Raw genomic sequence first — 23,012 nt, 5'->3', positions numbered from 1 at the left:
ATATAATTAGTACTATCCGGTACTTTATACGGTATGCCAAACGAGGCCATAATGTAATGCATGCGCGAGAGCGACAACATGAAAAATGAATTAGGTGAACGCAGATTGAACAATTTGCCGCTCTCCCATTGAATGGGAAACTTTTATTCCAAATTTTTTGGAGAAGGTTTGATTGATCAGCATACAAGATAGCCCTGTGTGCGTAAAGAGTAAAAGAGAGTACAGAAAACCGTAGATAACGAAGAAGTCCGCGATTGTATAACGAAGAATTCCGAGATTGTTTCCTAGCTTAAGATTCGTCACGATGAACAGTAAAGACTGGTTGGGTATTGCTGTGTTTTAAAAAAAAAAAACTACTTCTGCTGTGCTGTGAGAATAAACAGCTATAAAATAAAACAGCAAAATGTTTGGTAAACTTTTTTGTAAATGTGCTTTTGAAAAAAAAAAAAAAAAGTATTATAGTGTTTGATAAACTTTTATGTAAAACAGATGTGAAAAAAAAGATGGCTTTTCAAAGCTGGGTTTTGCAACTTTGTGTTTTTGGCTTTTTTTTCACCCAAAATTGTGAAAAAATATTGAAGCTGGATGTTTACCAAATATAAAAAAGCTCCAAGCTTTTTTTGATAGCCACTTTTTTCAAAATCACGTACCAAACTAGGGCTAACTAAGGTACGAAAAAGTTCAAATGATAAACAACTCTCTCCAGATCACCTACAACTTTGACAACCCTGCAACAGGGGAAAATAAACAAAACGAAACGTGAAAAGAGGAAAATAATTGTACAGAGAAACGACTTGGTTTCTAAATCTGCCTAAAAACTCTATCAGCAGCAGCTATCGTGTTTTGGATGTCCTCCGGAGTATGTGCCAAGCTTGTAAACCCAGCCTCGAACTGTGACGGAGCAAGGTATACACCTTCCTCCAGCAGTCCCCTATAAAACTTTGCAAACTTTGCAGTGTCACTCTTTTTCGCGTCCTCAAAGTTGTACACAGGCCCTTCAGTGAAGAAAAACCCGAACATCCCACTTATGTACCCACCACACATTGCATGCCCAGCCCTCTTCCCGGCTTCTATGATACCTTGAATGAGTTCACCTGTGATCTTATCCAGGTATTCATAACTTCCTGGCTCCCTCAACCTCTTAAGGGTATGAATCCCCGCAGTCATTGCTAATGGATTTCCACTCAGGGTCCCGGCTTGGTACATCGGTCCTGCTGGTGCCACCATTTCCATTATCTCCCTCCGTCCACCATATGCACCGACTGGCAGTCCACCACCAATGATTTTCCCGAGTGTTGTTAAATCAGGAGTAATGCCAAAATACTCCTGTGCTCCACCATAAGACAAGCGGAATCCAGTCATCACTTCATCAAATATGAGGAGAGTATCATTTTCTTTGGTGAGCTTGCAGATACCATTAAGGAAATCGGATTTGGGAGTAATGAAGCCAGCGTTCCCAACAACGGGTTCAAGGATGACTCCAGCAATTTCTCCTTTGTGATTTTCAAAAAGAGCTTCCACAGCCGGCAAGTCATTGTAGGGGGCTGTTAGAGTATCAAAAGTGGCTGCCTTCGGAACACCAGGTGAGTCTGGAAGTCCTAGTGTGGCCACTCCACTACCAGCCTTGACAAGGAATGGATCAGCATGACCATGGTAACAGCCCTCGAACTTAATGATCTTCGGTCGGCCAGTGTATGCACGGGCCAAGCGGAGCACACCCATGCATGCTTCAGTACCTGAGTTCACAAATCGAACCATTTCAATGCTTGGAACAGCCGCGATCACAGTTTCTGCCAGAACATTCTCTAGAAGACAAGGTGCACCAAAGCTAGTTCCCTTCTTCATCGTTTCAGCCAGAGCTGCAAGTACCTGAAGGTAAGTGTCAATCCAAGATAGTGGAGCATATATAACGACAATTTCTGCTGCTACCAGAGAGGCATCCTAGTCAAACAGCATACGAATGAGGGTGCAACCGACATCAGTCTGTGGTTCAATCTGTGGTTTTTTCCTTTCTATTTTCTTCCTGAGGGAGGATTTCTAACTTGAGATCATCTAATACTAAGAAACCTATTTCAATTTACCCTTTCTGAAGTAAGATATTTTTTTCTTCTAGTTATCTTGTTTTCTTCTCAACTGAGTTCAATAAATTTGAAGTAAGACCATTGTCATAAAATACGTAAGTTCCTTGGGACAAATGCATACGCACTATAACAGAAACAAAAGTTCTATGACAGTAAACCAAAAGATACTCCAGAACAAGGACATGGACATTGTGAACTGATAACAGAATCAAGAACCGTCAACAGAATTAAATATTTCAAGATATAGTGAAATACACGATAGATTACACAGATAGAGTGAAACCTCATCATCTGCATGCCCGATTATAGCAGGTCCCCACGATCCCACATAGTCGATGTACTCATTTCCATCTATGTCCCACATGTGAGATCCCTTAACAGAATCCATCACAATAGGTTGTCCACCAACAGACTTAAAAGCCCGAACAGGGGAATTTACACCTCCAGGCATCAACTCCTACAAAACAAAAACAATTTCCATCAGCTGAAACAACATTCTCTATTAGACATCAGATGACGAATGAAAAAGTTCAAATGCCGCATATGAAGAACAATAACCAGACATTGAATGTAAGACTACAAGTGCATTTCGGAGCAAAATTTCTTAAAGATGAGTAGGAACTCCTACTCAAAATTTCTTAAAATTGTTCATTGTCTATTTATAGAACTTTGTGTTTATAATAAGAACTATTCATATTATAAATCATCCTATAAAGATCGTCTCTGCAAGAAATCAATTAAAACTAAGGTCGTTTAGTCATCCAACTGTTTAAAAACAAATGAACGGCATTGGTAAAAGCATTACAAACCGTCCATGTATTTGCTACAATAGATTAACTAAACGAACTTGATTTTAATTTATTTTTTGCAGAGATGATATTTACACTGTGATTCATAGTATGAACGGTTCTGATCATAAGCACAAAGATTTGTGATTAAAACACTAAGAGTTTTGAGTAGGAATTCCTACTCATCTTTCAGTAGCCAAGTATTGTTCGAGCAGAAATACAAACAACAAAGCAATATGACACTGAAAAACTATATACATTCTAGATCAGAGGTGCAAAATCCAAATATAATCATCCATTCAACATGAGCATTAGTGTACCGATCGCCTTTCTGATAACTAATAGATTTGATTTCAGAACCTCAAACAGCTCGAATTGAACAGTTCAAACTTGAATTCCACAGCTTTTTAAAACATCATCAAGATTAAAGCTTTCAGCACGTTCCTGTGTAATCTCAAATCCTCTAAATTTCTATATTTCTAAGACAAACCCACATCTCCAAATCATCCAAAATCCAACCATTTCAAACCAATCCAAACTTCCTCATACTCCAACGGTTCACTACAACACCACAAACCACTCGCTCGAAACCCACAACAACTACTACAATAAAGCACAGATTGGGTAAAATGGTAATTGTACCTTGGCGGCATTGAAAGCCTGTTCGGATTTTTCGAGAGTGAAACTCTTCTTCTTCTCATCGAGGGAGACGGCCATCTTGATGGTGCAGAACCGCCGGGACGATTGCGAAAACCGCGAGGTGGGTCTCTGAGAGAGCTTCGGAGTCGAGCAGGAAAGCCCGACGGCTGCCCCGGGGATTGTGCTCGCCATGGTTGCTCTAAATCTCTCTCTTCCTCCTCTATCTCGTGGAGTCGTTTGGATGAAGAAGATAAAGTGAGAGAAGAAAGTTAGACCAGGACTTTAGACAACGGATTACGTAGGAGATGCAAGCCATGCGGGTCGGGTTGGTTTTTCAGAAGTTTACTTGGGCTTCAATCCGAGCCGGCTGACGGGTCAACCCACCAACCCCCCAACCCAACAAAAAAAAAAAAACCCAACCAGGCAACTACGACCTTTTTTTATTGGGTTTGGTGGAAATTGGAGAACAATGAAATGGACAATCCAAGTCCAAGAAGTAAATCAGGAATAAAATAAGTTGCTTCAAAATTAAAATCGAATCATCGATTACGATATGGGGATATTCCTTTTTGTATAGATATAACTTCCTTTTATAAGCCATGCAATGTGTTTTTTTTTAATGACTTTTTAATTGTTCAATTTAATTTTGTGTAACGACACTTAGTTTTTGACAAATTATTTTATATCTGTATGACTGTATATACGTTAGTCAAATACTAAAACTTCTCATCGCAACTCTAATTTTATTACAAGTAAACTTCATGTTTACATATTTCACAGTAATAAAAATAAAAACAAAATGCAAATATTCCATGCCTAATCTATAGGGCTTCACGATCCTTATAAATGTGCTTGCAAATAAATCTCATATGACAAAGGCATCATAAACAATTATTCCAATCATCAAGGGAAAGTAAGGCCATTTTCAACAGAAAGCTGGTCAGATGGCTCATTTTAGCCCTCTAACCCTCTAAGAAATTAATATTTTAATGAACAGTACAGGGTCATATTTGCCTCAATTTCCAATCAAGGGTCAAAAGGTCATAGGGCTCGTTTTAGCCCTGTCACAAAAAACAGTCTCCAACCGAGGGTCAAAGCCTCAAAGGGTCATAGGGCCAAACTTAATTTATTATTTTAAAACCACAACTTAAATTCAAATCCAACGGCTAAGTGACATCAGCATGGAGTAGACGTTTAAGGTTGATGTTGTTAAATGTTTTTAAAAATGTTGTTTAAGTTTCATGTTGTTAAATGTTTTTTTTTTTATGTTGTATAATTTTTATGTTGGTTAATGTTACTTAATGTTGTTTCATGTTACTTAATTTAATTTAATGTTGTATAATGGCTTAGGAAGTTATAGGGAAAAATATAGAATTTAAAACAAATATATGAAACAAAATTTGTAAAATAGAAGTTATAGGAAGTTATAGAAAAAAAAAATAGAAGTTATAGGAAAAAAAAAATTTGTAAATAAAAAAAAATTCAAAAATAAAGGCTAGCTAACGTCAGCTAGCCGTTGCATTTGAAAATTTGGCCTTGCATTCTTGTCGGTTATATCAGACAGAAATGTGCATTTCTGCCCAGCCCAGGGTTGGCTGGATTGGGCTAGCCCTTTGGCATTTTCAGATTCTGTGGGACCCACGAGCCCTCTGGCCTAGCCCTTTGTTAGAGACGATTTTCGGACGTTTTTCAGCCCTTCTGGATCATTCGATTGGAGATGGCCTAAGGAATTGAAGAAGAATGAGCCTCATAAAAATAACGAATAACCAAAGTAGAATTAGTTTCTATCCAAATATGTTTTCAATCTCGAAGCCAAGCAACTCGAACTGCCGCAATGAAAATTAAAATTTCAAGAGGCATTTTGATATAGATGCCTCAAATTTGAATTTTTTTAATCAAACATCTATAACTTTTAAACTTTTGATCAAACATTCTTCTACTAATTTTTAATTAAAAATTATGATTTTTATTGTATTTAATTAACCAACTAGTTCAAAAAAATAATATCACAAATATTCTAAAATCACCACAAATATCCAATCTTATCATATCATAATTTGTTCAAAACGAATTTTTCTTATTGAAATAATTTGTTGTTTTAAATTCTAAAAACACATAAACATCCTATTAACATACAATTATGAAATATAAAATGCATATATATTAAATATAACATACCAAACAGATATATTAAACATAATGTACCAATCATTTGGACGTTATTGGTACGTTATATAAATTTAATTTGGGTACGTATTAGTATTTTGGTACGTTATAAAATATTGCTTTTGGTACGTTATGCAATTCTTTATTTAGTACGTACCAAATTATTAGTACGTTTTATTATCCTTATTTTGGTACATACAAAACTGATGGTACGTTATGTGTAAGTTGTGTAACCCAAAAACAAGATAACTTTTCACATTAAAACATTGCACTAAAAAATATTTTGTCAACTCTTAATAATTAATTATTGGAATAAGGACTCATTTTAAATAAAAATAAAAATGTGAAAACTCTTAGTTCACGTTTCTATTATAAGTAGTTGTTAAAAAATTCAAATTTATTTTCAGTTGCATGAAATTAGGCAGTCTAGTCTCCATCTCAATTTTAATTATAAACGACTCTTGTTTTTTTATAATCTATAAAAAAATGTTGAGTTGGAAATTGGAAAAACTATATTTCATCCAATTAATCTTGAACCCTAGTAGATATAATTGAATCCTTAAATTGAGGAAGGGATGAGATTCCATAAAAATAGCAATAAATTAATGAATATTATTGAGTGCATTTTTTTTTTCATAGAAATGCATTTAAAAGAATTTATAAAATACTTAAATTAAGAATATACCTAAAATATAAAGTTTAATTAAAAGTAAAAACACTTTAATCAAAAGTTGAAAAGTAAAAGATGTTTAATTTAGAAAAATCTAAAATGGGGCATTCAATTCTAATTTATCCAAATTTCAATAGCCACATAAACTAACAAACTTCTTATATGAGGCAAAAGCACCAACTACATGCCCCTCCAAATTACGAAAAATACCCCAAAACCTGCTCTACCATTAGCACAAGAACCATCAATTTTATCCTTCAACCTAATCTACTCCTAGTTTACACAATCACAGTTTAATGTAAAAACCATTTTTAGCGTTATTCCCTCTATGATTATTATGTAGTATCATAACATTTTATATGAAAGATTACCAAATGCTAAGTTTGTTTTTCGCACTTACAACGCTTTTAAGATTACAATTTATCAGATCATCAATTGCTTTTTTCACAGTATGAATAAAAGCATCCAACAGTCACATTATTTTTTCTTCATGATTTTGTGCTACCCAATACCCATGGTGAATAATATCGAAATCATAAGGATGAAAAGTAGATACAAGTTACAATTTATTTTTTTTTTTACTAGCAATTTTGCATTCAAAACTCACAACCAGTCATCACCAAAAGAACATTCACTTTTCCAATCCCCTATAACTACTATTTTTACTATACACAAAATTCACCCAAATATTATCCTCCTGTTCGTCAGCGTGACACCGTCGTGACACTTTTACCCATATATCCAGCTTCAGAATTCAGAAACCTCAACTTTTGGCACTCGAATCCGCGACCCAAAGAAAGATACAAAGCAAAAATAAAGGGCAATTTGGGCATTTTCGATACCAGGCCAGGTACTTAATCTTGCTTTGGGTGCTTTATATAATTCTGCTTTTTTTGTGTTAACTATTGTAATTAGGCGATTGATTGTTTTATTAATACCATTTCTAAGAGCACGTGACCGAGGAGACGGAGAGCTTGTAGCTGAAAGTGTTGGCGTACTGAAACGACACCGTGCCGCCGTTGGCGAGGGGCTTGCCGTCGTTGACGAGGCAGTCGTTGTAGCGGAGGCGCTTGAAGATCTTGGGGTTGACGAGGCGGGCGGAGCTGAACCAGCCGCAGGTGAGGTGGATGTGGGAGATGTCGCAGCCGGTCACGCACATGTTCATGATCTCGACGGTGTATGTGGGGATGCCACTTGGCAGCGGGGGTGTGGGGCCCTGGTTTATCACTATGTCTGCCTTGCTGCACTTGTCTCCCCGAATCCTGTTTGGTTCCTCCATTGCTGTCGCTGTAAAACAAGAGAGCGAATGATATAAATATGTACGATTTAATATAGAAAAAATGAAAATGAGACCCAAAAATGATAAGGGTCTTTAATCATAACAAATTTCAAATAGTGAAAGGTTAAACACTATAATGTTCGTCTAAGAGAAATTCTTGAGCACGATTGGATATACCGCGTTACCATTCGCTTGTTCGAGTCCTAAACATTACAATGTGCACATTTCCCAACTTATCAATAGGAGAATTTCTTGAGGGCAGGTAATTGTGTCACGTAACTTGTCCGCCCAACAGGACCTCTGTATTTGAGTCGAGTCTCACAAGCGACTATTTGGATGGATTCAAATACCAAGGAGTTCCGTTTACAAGTACTTTGGACGAACAAGAGACCGTGCCCCCAAGAATCTCTCTTCATGTAGGGTTGAGGAAAGCATTTGTAGACAAAAGACACTTTTTCTAGATGATTCACAGGAATTATACAAGAAAAGTTAATACACAGACAAATCAACCCAAAAGGCAAATGGAGATGGGACCTGTCAAAGCTTCTACTTTCAATGTATCACCTATTCATGTTTTGCTTTTCACCGATGGCTCATAGGCGTAGCCTTTTGTATTTGGCAAATTAGCATTCAAAAAAGAGCCAAGACTTTTGGTCAACACGCTCTTTCACTTCAGAGAAGGGCATTTTCCATGTGTCAACATTTACTTGCAGAAAAATAGAAAAAGACAAAATGCAATTGTCATTCATCATACATGCAGAATTGGCAGACAGCTAGGAAAGTGAAGTAGGGCTTATTTGTATGAGAAATGATTTCCAAATTTCTCTTTTTTCTTGTTTCAAGTCACATAATTAAATAAATAATTTACAAGTTAAAAAACAAGAGAAATGTTAACAAAATTATTTAAAAGTAAAATTCTCTACCAACTTTTTGACATCTCATAATTTAATTTCAATTCTCATGTTAAAAGTATAACGTGACAAAGAATTCATGAATAGTTTGACTTTTGAGAATGCCTTCTTAACATTTCTTTAAAAATAAATAGCAAATTGCGGGGGAACACAACAGAGCGACCAAGAAATTATGGTCACATGTTATCAAATCCAACAATGAATAACTATGTATTTGTAGTCACATGGAAATCGGGAGTATGAAACTCGTAATTTACATATAATGTTAACATAATATGCACATATTTCAAGAGAGAAATTGTAGACATTAAAACAAGCCAATAGGGTTGTGCAATGTAACATAAAATAGTGTGTATTTCTTTGCAAAGACTTTGTTTCAAATTTGGTTACACCAAAAGAGGGAATGGTGACCTATTGGGATGTTTGAGATACCATTCAAAAGATACCCACATGGGACAGCATATACACCTAGAGCAGGGGGGTCAAAGAGCTAACGGTGCACGTTAGCATGCACCCCTTATGAGCTTGCAATTCTGACACCCATTTCCCACCCCTCTGACCAAAGAACGCCAGTTATTCACTTGCGAACAAATGGGTAACAAATTCTGGTTTGCCTCACCATCACCATTTTAGAAATACCAAAATTACAGAAAATTCAAATTAAATCATAAGGACTCGACCTAAAAACGGAATGCCTGCAAACGTCCTGATAAACTTATTTTGCAGGAGACCGGCTACATAAGATCAACTTATACACGCAGAGTCAAATTAAATAAAAAATAAAATTTATCTAGACGCCTCCCTGCATTCAATTCTCGTTTCTATGGCTAATTCGAGAAACTAAATCAACTAATACGAATAATATTAATTAATCGGAAATTGATCACTTACCACGAACAAGCAGCTTGCGGTGGATTGCAGTGAGTGTGGAGTTTGCAGCTTCAGACGATTCAGGCTTCAAAAATCCATCTGCAAATAAAATTCGTAAACAAAATATCATCAAAATAAAAATAAAATAAAAAAATTATAGGGGGTGTGAAAAATAACACGGAATTGGACAAGAAATTAAGTAATTAATTAATTAAAAATTAAAATTCAAAAGATGACAAACACATGGACCCCTTGTGTTTGCGAAAGAGAAACCAAGAACAAACAAAAAGCAACTCGATAAAAAAGCGGATTAAATTATAAAATTCAGAAGCAATAATTAGATACGGGATTCAATGGGGAGAAAGAATCTAAGCAAAAAAAAAAGAAAAAGAAACAAATAACGGCGTGCGTCGCGTGAATCTTCGGCGGTAAGATCCAAACGACAAGTCGTCGTCCGTACACGTACCTCGGTCAAATCCAGGCGCGAACAGCAGCGCCACTACGGCCACGACTCCGAAGAGAAGCAGCGACGCCACGGCCGCAACGACTCGCCGTTTCGTCATCGCGCGAGTGAGTCGAGTTGGAAACGAACTCGGTTCCGAGAGAGCGAGTGCTGAGCCGACGAACGAGTTACTGAGCAAGCTTCGAAGCTCTGCAGTGAAGAAATACAAGTGAGAGGGTGAAGGAACCGATGAATTTATATCACATCAAAAATCAATAAGATAAATCAGTCAAAAAAAAACAATAGCCGTCGATTTAGAGAGAAAGAAGAGAGGAGAGAGAGGGCTGAGATTTGACTTGCATAAAGTGGGAAGGACTCACGGGGAGGACGACACAGATAGAGAGGCTACACGCTAGGCTTTTTCTGTAGAATCAAACCAAGCAAAACGACGGCGGTTTGAAGTTTTGAGCGCCAGAGAGCTAGGTATTTCACAGAAGAGGAAACCGCGACTTTTTCCTCCGAATTGTCGAGGAAAACGATGCGTTTTGGTGCCGAATCGCTGCTGCGAGATACAATTGCGTGTGTGGGAAACTGTGGATTTTCCGGGAAAGTTTTATGCAGCGAAATTAGAGGAAGAGAGAGAAAGAGAGAGAGAGAGAGAGAGAGAGAGAGAGAGAGAGTTAGAGAGAGAAAACAAGCAGGCTGTAAATAGTGCTACAGAGAGGTACAAGGACACAGAGCACACAAAAATGGCAGACATTGTTGGCTGTGCAGAGAGAAAAGCTCCAAAAGCGAGACAGAAATGGCAGCACAAAATCGCAAAAAGGACTGAAATATCAGAACACAAAAATCCTCCAAAAGCCGATCGCATTTATTGTTTCTCTGCGAATCTCAAAACCTATACATATAAACACAGTGAGTGTATCTATAGAATTAGACGACGTCGTACCTGCTCGGCGGATTAGGGTTTCGAGGACCCGGAAAGAGGAGGAAGACGAGGAGGGGAATGTGGTCAGTTGCTTGGTTTTGGAGGTGAGTGTTTATAAAGTGATTATTTAATTAATTAAATTGAATGATTATTAATTAATGAGGGATTAGAGCGCACGTGGGGGAGTTAATTGTTTTAACTAAGGGGAGAAATGAATGATTAGGTCATTTATCCGGTTTAGAGGGAGGGGGGAATGTTCTGGTACGGGTGGGGGGACCGGGAGGTCCGGGACCACACGGAGGACGTTTGGGCATTCTGCGATAACACGTGCGTGTGCCTGTCAAGATATATATATATATATATATATATATATATATTTTTTTTTTTTTTTTAATGATTAATGTTTTATTTTGTTTTTTTGCTGTTTTAGGACATGGACAAGGATAAATTAGTAGGAATGTTGCTAAAGATGGAGATGGATTATATTGTCATTTTCTTTTTGTTTTGGGTAAATAGATTTGGTCATTGCAAGTTTGATGGAGACCAATAATTCCAACATTGACAAGGAGAAACTTTTCACACACAAAACAAGAAAGGTTGTGATGATGCGTAAACATGTGCTACTAATTCACGTTTATAGCGTTAAGTCATTTCCATTCGAGAGTTTAATACTATTTTTAGCTCTCGGAAATGATAAAACCAACCTCTAGTCGAAAGGCTAAAAGAAATCACGCTTTAGGAATCAAGGCACATTTAGCCCCAGGGCAGGCCATGCGTACCCAACCCGCCAACCCTTGACTTATTTTTTTCCACGGGTCCCATTGGGTCGGCCCATACAAAAAGCGGCTCCAACACATTAGTAGTCCTTCATGTCTAGAGATGGTCTTAAGAATTGACATAATGAGTCTCTTAAATCCCACATTAAAATCCTACACCACGAAAATAATAACATCACACAACTTATAGGCAAGGAGTAAGCACGATTTGGTTCAGTTCGCTTTATTTCGAAACCAAAAACTAAATCGAATGATAAACCGGTTTGGTTCAATTTTGTAGGGATACATGGCATACCCCGAAAACTGAAGGCATGAGATAACCAATGAGGAGTCGCTTTTATCCCATACTCATTCCTTCTCATGCCCATTTTCTAATTCGTTGCGTAAAATTTGACATTTTCTAAATCAAAGCCCTCCAAACCCAATTCTTGGTATGCAAGGAAATTGACCCAATCAGAGACCGCAAAGACCCGTGTAATAGTGGATATGAAACCCAGTGTACTGTTTTTACTATATTTCAACATCGCATTCTACCGATTCAACCCAACACATACTGATGCTCATAGTTCATATTATCACTCTGATTTCTCTCTTTATACATTACACCATTTACGTCGCGTAACTAGCGAGAAAGAAGGCCGGCATGTTCCCCGACCGTCCAACAAATGGCTCCCAATCTACGTTTGAGTACTCCTGAAATTTGGGTCAACTACATTTCGCCAACTCCTAAAGATCACTACTGAATACAGTGGCGAGACCGCTATCTTTTGGATTTCAAGTTCCCGGACTTCTTCGCTTCCAGTTCCCTTACCTTTTCAAGCAATAATTGAATGGTACTGGATGCATCCTGCAAAAACAAGCAAAATAAGAGGGGTTGGGGGGAGTGAATCTTAAAAGGTAAAAGGTACAAACAAAGAAATTGCGCTGACCTGCAGCTTCTTTCTCAAAGTGGCCTCTTCATTGTCTCGTCGCTCCCTCTCCTCGGAGAATATGCGAATTAGAGTCTCTTGTTCCCTGCTCATTTCCTCAATTTTTTCTTGTGCCGTTTGGACCTGGTGATCACAAGCACAGGCAGTAATTGTCAAATTCTATCAAATATTCAAAGAGATCAATCGCTTGCTTATTAGATCGACTTCCCACTTTCTCCAACAATCTCAGCGAGAATTCGATAATGGGCACATACCTGAGTTTCAAGTAACTTGGATCTATCCTTTTCACGCCGCAAGTCCTGCTCCAAATCAGCAGAAGTTGCTCTGTCCTTTTCCGCCTCCAACCTGTACAGAAGGAAAGAGTTGAGGACAATTCGCATCCAGCATGGTGATAAAGTACTGAAGCGAACATTAAGTCCATACGAATGTTTATATGGTGGTGAAAAGGACAGAACAAGTACCTTTGCTTCAGTTCACGATTCTCTTTTCTCAATCGCTCCAAAACGCCTGAATCACCATTGGCATCATTCCCCTGCTAATTGAACAACACCCTAACTTTAGAAATATAATAACCCTCTAATGCAAAAAGTAATTTGAAGCAAAGCCAGTAGAAGTAACCTTTGACTTGGAACTTGGGGTGTGTAAACCGGTTCCTCCACGTGTTGAATAATCTTGCTGAGATTGAGTACCGTCCATACATGAAGATAACCGAGTCACCGGGATACCTTTTCCAGAGTATTTCTTAGCAGAAAATGCCTTACTACTACTGCCATTCACTTGTTTATCGGTAACATTGACTGCTGAAGGTGATGATGGTTCAGATGAGCTTGACAATCCTTCCCCTGATTTTGTGGGCGATTGCACTCTATTTGTGGCTTTATCAGACATGTGCACATTCACATGCCCATGATAAGTAGAAATATTTTTTGAAGCTTTAAAACGAAGCTTGCTGGAAACATTAACTGGTTTCTTGCTGCCTGATGTATTACCATTCGTTTCATAGGGAGGACCCTCTACAAATGAAAATATGAATATTTATGATTTTATGAGGTTGACAAGGGTAAACCAAAAGAATGTATGGTACACAACATACCTTTATCTGCAGAGCCATTCTTATTCCGTGGAGCATAGCCGATTTTATGACAATTGTCTCTCCTACATAGGCAGTGGCGAACACCCGTTTGTGAGCATCAAAGATTAAAAACAACAAAGCAACTCATAAAAGTCTGAACGCATTGTAAGCAATTAGCCCAAAGACCACAAACCAGTAAGTCTTTTGCATAGCTATTAATTTTCCCTCAAGTCTTTGAAGAACTGTTGTACGCTCAAACCCCTGCTTATCATGAGCTGGTTCAACAAAATTAGCTTCTAAAAGACCTACAAGAACAAAATGTCTCAGAAACAACTCACTTTCAGCTAATTAGTTAAAGTCAAGGAACTTGAATGAAGAAACAACACCTATAACACCACGGCCGTCACTTCCTGCAGCATTCCAAAGTCTCCAAAATGGCTGGAGATAAAAATGAACATCGTAAATAAAATTTAAAATTTATCAACTTCTGCTTAATGACCGATGAAAATTCATTGCTTAAACAACATATTCAAAACAAACTCAAGAAATCCATAGGTTAAAACTAGAACACCTTAATCAGTCGATTCTTGTGATATACATTAAACCCTTGAACATCAATATGATGCTTTGCGTCCTTCACAAACCCAATGGTGACAACAGCAACCATCTGATGACAAGAGTTGCATGTCGTTAGAAAGACAACAAAATTACGCAAGATTATCCCAGTAAAAGTTTGTAGTGAAATATTACATTTGAATCCTTTGTAACCCCATCAGCACCAGGCTGTGGCCGATATGTGACTTGCTGGGACATCATCATATCATTGACTATGTTGTGGTGCTCAACATCCTTCCCGCGAAGAATAATTCGAAAGTTATGAGGAATCCGCAAATAGAGAATTGATACATAGCTCTGGAGTCAAAATAAAGAAACGTATTAATAATAAATAATAGATGAACAGATAGATTCTGTCTTCAAGTTGGACCAGGAACTATGACACAAATCATCTTCATCTGTCTTCATTTCATATTATCATCTCTCTTTGTTCTTTATCATTTTACCATATGTAGCAAAACCGTTGTATTTTACTCCAACTAGACAGTACAGCCAACCATGTAAATATCCAAAATAAGCAATGCGCACAAAGATAGCGACTAGAGAAAAGAAGAGAAGGGGGGGGGGGGGGGGGGGGGTGGTGTGCGGGTGGAGATATGGTTTTGACTTATTAAAGTTAAGATTAAATACATGAATTCCTCTGTTCTGATACAGAACCAAGACCCACCCAAACCACTGGAAAATTGATAAGTGAGCAAACAGAACGGTGAAGTTTAGTTTTACCCTCAATGAGTGCTGGTAGGTTAAGAAAAAACGAGAATTGGGATGGTCTTTTGCCATTTGTATACTCTTCTCGTCTCGATTGACACCTCTAATTTGAATATCCTGCAAAATATGCACCATATACAATTTTGCTAGAATCACAACGCCACTTAAGTTAAAAAAATTAGGAGACAAATATCTTGTCAACCAACGTACATGTGGATCAGCTTCAAAATCAAGCTCCAGCTGTCCTTCATCATCCTCCCAAAGGTTGTAAATGATTATTCGGGTTCCATGGGTTTTCATCATATAGAACTAAACAAAAAATAAAATTAACAAAATTCATAACAAAATCTGTATCAAATTTACCAATTTGGTATAAGCTCTAAAACACAATTACCTGATGAAGCAGTTCTTCTTCGTCAAAAAATGGGGACCATTGGATTATTGTTTCCAAATTTTTATCCCAATCAATTGACGAGGATCTTAACATCTTGTTCCAAGCCCCCTGTCCTCTCTCATAGTCAAGCTTTTCATTCATGTACACAACACAACACATCATTTAGATGAAGGACCAGCTTGTGATTTTTATGCAACAATTTATTTTTTTCTTGTTTGTGGGATTTGGATAAGTTTACTGAAAATCCAAAATGCAAGCATACAAGTAGTACTTCATTTAGGAAATGAATACATGTAATATACAAAGAAATGGCATAGTAAAATCTAACAATAATTAGAAAAAAGAATTAGTCATAAAGAAAAAATGGTGTACTCGAACCTCCACCCCTAAATCCAAATAGTCCACCCTGTTAAAATCCTACAACTTTCTTCTCTCCAAACACGCCAAATAAAACCTAGTGGATCAAATCATAATACAGACAAACAAAAAACTCAGCTAAGGTACTCAACACGACACCCTTTGTTGCAAAGTTTTCTTCCTAAGGCAGTTAAAGACTGGTTTCATGAGTGATGCAAATCATCTAGGCCGACACCTAAGGCTTACCCTCTTTTACTAGCATAATTTTTTTAGTTCCAATAAACGTTAAAGCCCAACCTACCTCACCGATGTGACAACTGACAACTGTCTATACACATTGAATCAACATAAAGACTTGAAGAGAATATGTATAAATTCCAATAGGTAGAGGAAGACAATTTAAATGCCATACCATGGGAACTACAATATCTTCCTTTCCCGTGCTCGTCAAAAATGTGTAAGACAGCAATCCAATGCTCTGTGTAGCACTAAAAGCAATGTGAACATGTCTCAATTAGTTTCGAGAATAGAAAAAATAAATCTATCCATTTTTTCCTATTCATAATAGATAATGAGAAGAGGCGACTGGGTACACCAATAGAAGTCGTAAATATGACCACACACACACACACATACATTGGTGACAGTACTGATTTAACTGATACTACTTCAACAATGAACAAAAAGCACGGGGTATAATTCCACTATCCAAATTAGAGCAACAAGTAATACAATTTCTTAATAGTTCCAGATGATTAGTTGCTCTCATTTTATTCAGTCACTCTTTATGATAAAGTGCATGTAAGTTAAGCTTGTATGGATTCTCCATGCTAAAGTGGATTCAAGATATGAAAATAGAAATTCCTGCAAGCAATGATGGTTTCTGAACCTCAGAAGCAACACACAAATCTAAAATCTAGCGTTGTTCCCATGAGCTGAAGAAAATAACCATTACCAACCTAACATGAAATGCTCTGTAAAAGAAACAACGATAGACAATTGTGACCAGAAAGGCACCTTTTTCCATCTTTTCCACTCGAACGAGAGAACACAATTACATCTGCTCCAAGCCTCATGGTACTTGTCTTAAAGCCATTTCCATCTGTATAAACAAGCAACTTACATGATTCTTTGGAGATTACAGAAAACCAAAAACACTATAGCTAAATACTGGTGTCATACATTGTCCAATAGTGTTTGCAACTTTGCTTTTCGCAGAATACCCCAACGACATGCAATGTCGCATCTTATCTGGATCCATCCCACCACCATTATCTGCAATGTACATCAAATGAATTTCCGAACAAACAGAATATCAGAATTTGAGAACAAAATTAAAACATCTTAGCATTCTTCAAACGACATCCAACAATAAGGTTAAGTTGCTGGAGAACTAAGAAAGTTAAAATACCTTCAATCAGCAACATTCTGCTTCTGTCTTTCTTATTTTCAAGCATATCTATATTAACATATGTAGCACCACTGCAAACCTAACATTAAAGTGAAGAAATAACTCCAATCAATGATTAAATAGAAAACACATGTAGAAACATAATGGAAATATAGAACGAAAAACTACCTCGTCCAATGCGTTGTCTAAGAGCTCGGCGAAAGCTGTAAAACATCACAAGGTCACACTCAAGCATTAACCACCAAAGACATAAAATCAAGAACTACACAGAACATCTATTAAATTTACCTCCAAGGGCCCACTTATGGCTCGTAGCATTCGAATGCAGAAACTTTGGGTGAACCCGGACATGGTCTATCCCACCTGCATATTCAACAGTAAATTTGTTAAAGATAATATCCCTTGGTGCATGTTGCATGCTTTTCGCAAATGATATAGTGCTAATTGATGAAACGCAGGACAGAGTAAATGCGAAGATTAGCCTTTGGCGGGAAGTGTTGAACTCTAAAGATCTTCACCTAAGTATGTCAATGACAGAGTATATGGAGTTCAGGTTCAGTGGGAATGGGGTCCAAATGAGATAGGGGTGAGGATTGAAGATCATGAAATACCAAAGATGAACACTTTCACTATCTTGGAATGAAGAATTGGATGGAGATTTCAACCATAGAATACAAGTAGGATGGATGAAGTGAAAGAGCGCATCGAGTGTATTGTGCAACCTGCATATGCCACTAAAGAGGGAAAATTTTATAGAACACCAATAAGGCCAACAATGTTTTATGACAAAGAATATTGGGCGGTTAAGTATCAACACGTGCAAAACATGAGTGTAGCAGAGAAGAAAATGTTTTGTTGGATGTGTAGGCACATGAGAAATGACAGGATTAAAAACAATGATATCCGAGATAAAATAGGAATGGCCATAAATGAAGATAAGATGAGAGAAAACAGATTAAGGTGGTTTGGACATGTGAAACACAGAACTATAGATGCTCCGATTAGAAACTTTGATAATGTGATTATGAGGCATGCTTCGGAGAAAAAGGATAGAGGAACACCTAGATGACGTGGACAGAGACTTTAAGAAGAGACATGGAATACTTGGAGCCAACAGAATAGTGTAAAACCGAACACAATGATATTATAGGATTCATACATCCGATCACACTTAGTGGAAGCTGGCTTTGTTGTTGTTTTTGTTTGTATGATAGTCTGATCATGTTAGAATCTCCAAATTAGGCAACAGACTCCATTTGTAAACAGAATCCACTCATGCATGTGAAAAATGAATCTTTTCAATAGGTGAAGCAGTAAACTTCCATCACATTGCGTCCATAACTTGAAAAGATCGAAAATTTTCTCGGCAGCCGAACAGATCTTAGTAAAAACAAACACAAAGAAAACAATGTAGATATTTCGAAGAGGAATAGAGAGTTTAAGATTACCGGCAGAAGAATCCCAATCGCCACAAGGAGCTCCTTCATAATCCCCGGCCTTCCAAAACTGCTTAAAGTGCGACCGAGTCATCACCCCGCGCTCTTCCCTTCGCGCAACCGCCGCATCCGGCCCGGGAAGCAGCTGCCCCACCTCTTCCGGCGGCAGAGGGCTCAAAAACCCAACCGGAAATCCGACTCCCAGCCCGTCCAACTTCCTCTTCTTCGTCAAAACCCCCGAAGCTCCGCCGCCGCCGTCCGCCGAATCGTCGGAGTCGGAGTCGCCGCTGCTGCTGTCGCTACTCGTGCTCAGGCAAATTACGGAATCCGGCGGCAACTTACAACTGACGCCGCTTCGCTTCGGCGTTGGAATATACGAAGCTTCCAGGAGCTCCTGCTTCACCCTCGCGTCCATGGCTTTGAAAACAAGAGATTCAAAAGACCGAATCAATTTTTTGTTAAATTCCGCTTTCTTTTCTTTTCCCTGGGGCTTTGAACTCTCAGAAACCAGAGCTTTCTTTTCTTTCTTTTTTCTCTTCTGGTTTAAACGCAATAAAATTTCCGCTACTCTGTAATATTCCTTCACTTATGCGTGAGTGAGATGTATTAATATTAAATCTATTATTATTAGCCAAGTTAAGCCCACCTCTTCTTTTTAAAATCTTATGGGAAGGTTGGTAAGTCTAGTAATACTCATTTTCGTTATTTGCATAATATTTAGTGATTTTTTTCAAGTTTCAAGTTTGGTTTTTAATATCGAATACGACACATAATTATGACTAATACATCATGCACCTTGATTTGGCAAAAATCTTCGCTTTACCAACTTCGTTTGTTAAAAAGATAGATTATGGTTAATAAAATAACTGATAAATTATGGTCACAGACTTCATAATATGGTTTTTTTTTTTTTTTAATTTAATTAACTCTCTCATCGTGCTAAAATAAAATAAAATAAAAAACGGTGCTGTACCTGCTGGAAAGTGAAACTACACTGTGAAGTGGATCTGATCTGTACTTAACTATTTTACCTTTTTATCAAATGAGTGGGTCCTACACTAGTTCTGCAATTATAGGTTCCTCATCAATGCGAAGATGTTTTTTTGTTTTGTTTTTTGTCATTTTGGTGGATTAAATATTAAATTAATTATTGATGAGCTTGAATCTCCGCTGTTATGTCAGAATTTAATAGAAAAAAAAGTTACTTGCATCGATGTGAAGATGTCGAAACAAAATAAATTGAGGAAAGAATTGGAAGTATTTCCAAACCCAATGCTACTTCAAATAAAATGAAGTTTGATTCATTTTTCTTCTTTTTAATGTTGAACACTTTTTTTTCTCAAATAACAAATTATACTGTACACTTATTGAATTATTGAAATAATGCTTGCAAAGATATGACGAGTGTAGTGTATTATGATTTATATGGACTTTTATTGAATTTTTAAAGTGATAAACATTCGAGTTTAGTATAACTTTGCTTATACCATCTCCAATATTTAGCTTAAAATCTAAAAATTTTAATCCAGACAATATAGATTATAACATAGAAATAGTTTTTCTGTTCCAACCATTCTGGATAAATTTTTAGCCCGAAATTATTGAAGAACGAATTTAGGATAATTTTTTTACTTAAAGTAACATTTAAACAAAATTATGCAGACTATCTTGATTTAATTTTATGAACATTTTAACCTAAAAATATATAGGTTTCAATAAATAATGAAAAATCACTAAACCGTCACCATGAAACTCATGAAACACTATGAAAGAATATGAAAACTGTGACATCCCACATCGCTCAGGGGAGTGATCATTCTATGTATATTCCCATCTCTACCTAGCACGAGGCATTTTGGGAGCTCACTGGCTTCGGGTTCCGTAGGAACTCCGAAGTTAAGCGAGAAGGGGGCTAGAGCAATCCCATGATAGGTGACCCACTGGGAAGTTGCTCGTGAGTTCCCAAAAACAACGCCCAGGGGAGTGATCCTTAAATATATATTCTCATCCCTACCTAGCACGAGGCCTCTTGGGAGCTCACTGGCTTCGGGTTCTATAGGAACTCCGAAGTTAAGCGAGAAGGGGGCTAGACCAATCACATGATGGGTGACCCACTGGGAAGTTGCTCATGAGTTCCCAAAAACAAAACCGTGAGGGAATAGTAAGCCCAAAGCGGACAATATCGTGCTACAGTAGTGGAGTCGGGCTCGGGAAGTGGTCCCGCCCGGGCATGGATGTGACAAAAACACATGAAATATTATTATTTTTAATTATTTTAGTTGTTGAATTTAAATTTGGACCATTAGATCTTCTGTTTTACCATTTAATTTGATCATATTAGATTTTAGCCATTGGATTCCATGAATTATATAAAACCTAAAGAAACATACACATATATCGTGGGCCAACCTACTAACCTAGATGGAATTCTCATAGATTTGCCCCAAAATTTGGCCCAAGGGTTGGAACCTAAAATTTAAGGTTTACTTTAAGATTTGGAGTATGTCTTACTATTTTAAACTCCATAAAAGTTGATAGGTTTTTAATGATATACTTTCGTGGAAAATAAAGAAGTTAAACGCCTAACCATATAAATGGTCTATGTGTAGTGAAAAAAAATTAAGATTTAAACTTTAGTGGTGAAAAAAATTAAGATTTAAACTTTAGTGGTGCTACTTAATATTACAGTATAGTGATATTCCTCTTCACTTGTAAGTGAGAGGTCTTAGGTTCAATTCTCATCAAATGCAAACTTAAATCACATCATTGCTAGCCCATTGTGAGGCTTAACCAACTCTCACATCCCCTTAGCCTAGATAATATCGTTTGTTGAAAAAAAAAAAAAAAAAAAAAAAAACCCTTCATGGTATAATTTGTCAGCAAATTTAGTCTAAAAGTGATTTTTCCATTAAATGCAAATGGGGAGTTGAAGTTCACCTCTGATGGTTATCTCAGTATGAGTTTCAAGGTAAGGTTATGCAATCCCCTCTGGCTCATCCTCAAGATTAGGTAACTTCTATCGCATACAAGACAATTGATTCCTTGTTATGTTATTCATTCATATGAATGTGGGATTTTCTGTCTAAAATTTCTAAATTACAATGAGTTCAACGTGAAATGGGATTTTTTTTTAGAACTAAATGAATTAATTTAAAGAGATATCTCGAGAACATTGGAGGCCTTTAGAGTCAAATAAAAGAGCATTTTTAGCTTTGAGGAGGGATCATCCAATTCCAAATACACTACCCCTAACACGGTACCCTAAAGAAGTAATGGCATCCGTCGTGAAGTTTGCTTATCTGAAAACATGATTCCACTCTATTGATTTAAATGAGGAAGCAAGTCATTTGATATCTTCAACAATAGGTCTAATTCTCCAATTCCAATTCCCAAAAAAAAAAAAAAAAAAAAAGGATTATCGATTTCAAATCCATAATTCCCTAAACTTATATGTCGATTCAAAATTTTCAACAAATGAAAATGTCAAAATCATTAATTTCGATATTTCAAAGTTCACATATTTACTTATATTCAGAAGTTTTTTAGTTTTACTTTAGGGAACTGTGATTAGCACTCCAAAAATTTCATTCTACACTCATCACTAATGTATTTTTCTTTCTAATTATAGAAAGTTTGGAGGGTCAACGTTACCAAGCAACCCGAAGTCCAGAAAGGTACATAATACAACACAACAACAACAAAAAGACCATACAACAATAATCAAATTTGATGAAGACATAAATCAGAACAAAAGGCAAAAGCAGTGATCATAAAAAGACAATTTCAAAGCTTTTCAGTAGCCCTACACGCATATGCATTTTAGTTTTATCAATACACTTTGATCATTTGCAGATGACGCTTTATCACAGTGACGGAAAATAATAATACTTATACAGTACTAGTTCCTTCCCCTCTAACATTTAACAATTTGCACTGCTACATTTAATACTTTTTGCGATGAAGGACAATTCGTCGCGCAAAGCCTAATTGTGCAACTTATTCGGGGCTTTACATTTTGTCCGACAAACATGCGCGACGGATGCCTTTATGCGTCGCGCAAACTACCCTTGTGCGATGTATTGCTCTTCGTCGTATAAAATTTGTCACGTAAATGAATTTTCCTACTATTGTTGTTAATTTTTAGTGTCAAACTTATATACTTTCATCATGAAAGCTTTACAAGATTACAAAACATATATATGATATTGGGATTGAGTGAGGGAGTGCATAGACTGCCTAGCAACACACCTCAACCTTCTCCCCAAATCAAGCCCTAAAATAAGGGTATATATGGAGCACTAGTTACAGGGCACAATCACCCTAAATCAAGGAAAAAAGGGTGGTAATCACAACTCATCACAAAACAAGGTGATGGGGAGTGGTAACTACAACCTAATCTAACCTACTAACTTGCTAAATTTTCCAATACAGTTTAACTCACTAATGCTATTATTTATCGGAAAAAAAAAACACTTTTATCATCTTTTTATTTTTTTATTTGTCTAGATGGTTTCATCTACTAAGGGTCAAAGACCAACTA

At 37.0% G+C, this 23,012-nt stretch overlaps 3 protein-coding genes across 5 annotated transcripts; all 3 read right to left on the bottom strand.

Annotated features, from left to right (window-relative positions):
• Positions 1 to 588: 588 nt before the first annotated feature.
• LOC137710537 (glutamate-1-semialdehyde 2,1-aminomutase, chloroplastic) lies at positions 589 to 3,815 on the bottom strand. Its single transcript, XM_068449585.2, has 3 exons — positions 3,512 to 3,815; positions 2,365 to 2,538; positions 589 to 1,869 (listed from the first exon to the last, which is right to left on the bottom strand). Exons 1-3 carry the CDS (start codon positions 3,698 to 3,700, stop codon positions 802 to 804), a joined length of 1,431 nt encoding a protein of 476 aa, XP_068305686.2. The 5' UTR covers positions 3,701 to 3,815; the 3' UTR covers positions 589 to 801.
• Positions 3,816 to 6,893: 3,078 nt separating this feature from the next.
• LOC137709846 (TPD1 protein homolog 1) lies at positions 6,894 to 10,882 on the bottom strand. 2 transcript variants are annotated; one of them, XM_068448829.2, is made up of 4 exons: positions 10,796 to 10,882; positions 9,871 to 10,056; positions 9,426 to 9,503; positions 6,894 to 7,631 (listed from the first exon to the last, which is right to left on the bottom strand). In XM_068448829.2, the coding sequence occupies exons 2-4, from the start codon at positions 9,965 to 9,967 to the stop codon at positions 7,288 to 7,290; spliced, it is 519 nt and encodes a 172-aa protein (XP_068304930.2). In that variant the 5' UTR covers positions 9,968 to 10,056; positions 10,796 to 10,882; the 3' UTR covers positions 6,894 to 7,287. The 2 variants fall into 2 exon arrangements, with proteins under 2 accessions (XP_068304930.2, XP_088551722.1); XM_088695596.1 differs by lacking the exon at positions 10,796 to 10,882 and adding an exon at positions 10,227 to 10,715.
• A 1,126-nt stretch (positions 10,883 to 12,008) lies between these two features.
• Positions 12,009 to 19,066, bottom strand: LOC137710902 (protein MICRORCHIDIA 7). 2 transcript variants are annotated; one of them, XM_068450061.2, is made up of 20 exons: positions 18,485 to 19,066; positions 17,325 to 17,399; positions 17,205 to 17,239; positions 17,037 to 17,115; positions 16,808 to 16,900; positions 16,643 to 16,727; positions 16,038 to 16,113; positions 15,269 to 15,397; positions 15,085 to 15,183; positions 14,890 to 14,991; positions 14,302 to 14,463; positions 14,123 to 14,218; positions 13,938 to 13,989; positions 13,745 to 13,856; positions 13,573 to 13,634; positions 13,098 to 13,492; positions 12,941 to 13,011; positions 12,734 to 12,824; positions 12,480 to 12,602; positions 12,009 to 12,397 (listed from the first exon to the last, which is right to left on the bottom strand). In XM_068450061.2, exons 1-20 carry the CDS (start codon positions 18,885 to 18,887, stop codon positions 12,311 to 12,313), a joined length of 2,427 nt encoding a protein of 808 aa, XP_068306162.2. In that variant the 5' UTR covers positions 18,888 to 19,066; the 3' UTR covers positions 12,009 to 12,310. The 2 variants fall into 2 exon arrangements, with proteins under 2 accessions (XP_068306162.2, XP_068306161.2); XM_068450060.2 differs by having other exon boundaries at positions 12,941 to 13,014; positions 18,485 to 19,037.
• Positions 19,067 to 23,012: the final 3,946 nt, after the last annotated feature.

The sequence above is a fragment of the Pyrus communis genome, chromosome 6 (genome assembly GCF_041283825.1).
Source record: "Pyrus communis isolate YQ-2024b chromosome 6, ASM4128382v1, whole genome shotgun sequence".
NCBI classification, from domain to species: Eukaryota; Viridiplantae; Streptophyta; class Magnoliopsida; order Rosales; family Rosaceae; genus Pyrus; species Pyrus communis.
This window is presented reverse-complemented; position numbering and strand designations above follow the sequence as displayed.

Coding starts and splice junctions, on each gene's coding strand:
- LOC137710537 (XM_068449585.2), bottom strand. CDS start 3,700: ATGGCGAGCACAATCCCCGGGGCAGCCGTCGGGCTTTCCTGCTCGACT. Junction 2,539..3,511: donor AGGCTTTCAATGCCGCCAAG/GTACAATTACCA, acceptor TTTGTTTTGTAG/GAGTTGATGCCTGGAGGTGT. Junction 1,870..2,364: donor TCGGGCATGCAGATGATGAG/GTTTCACTCTAT, acceptor ACTTACCTTCAG/GTACTTGCAGCTCTGGCTGA.
- LOC137709846 (XM_068448829.2), bottom strand. CDS start 9,967: ATGACGAAACGGCGAGTCGTTGCGGCCGTGGCGTCGCTGCTTCTCTTC. Junction 9,504..9,870: donor CGCGCCTGGATTTGACCGAG/GTACGTGTACGG, acceptor TTTTATTTGCAG/ATGGATTTTTGAAGCCTGAA. Junction 7,632..9,425: donor CCGCAAGCTGCTTGTTCGTG/GTAAGTGATCAA, acceptor CTTGTTTTACAG/CGACAGCAATGGAGGAACCA.
- LOC137710902 (XM_068450060.2), bottom strand. CDS start 18,887: ATGGACGCGAGGGTGAAGCAGGAGCTCCTGGAAGCTTCGTATATTCCA. Junction 15,398..16,037: donor AAGATATTGTAGTTCCCATG/GTATGGCATTTA, acceptor ATGAATGAAAAG/CTTGACTATGAGAGAGGACA. Junction 13,493..13,572: donor GAATGGCTCTGCAGATAAAG/GTATGTTGTGTA, acceptor TTTCATTTGTAG/AGGGTCCTCCCTATGAAACG.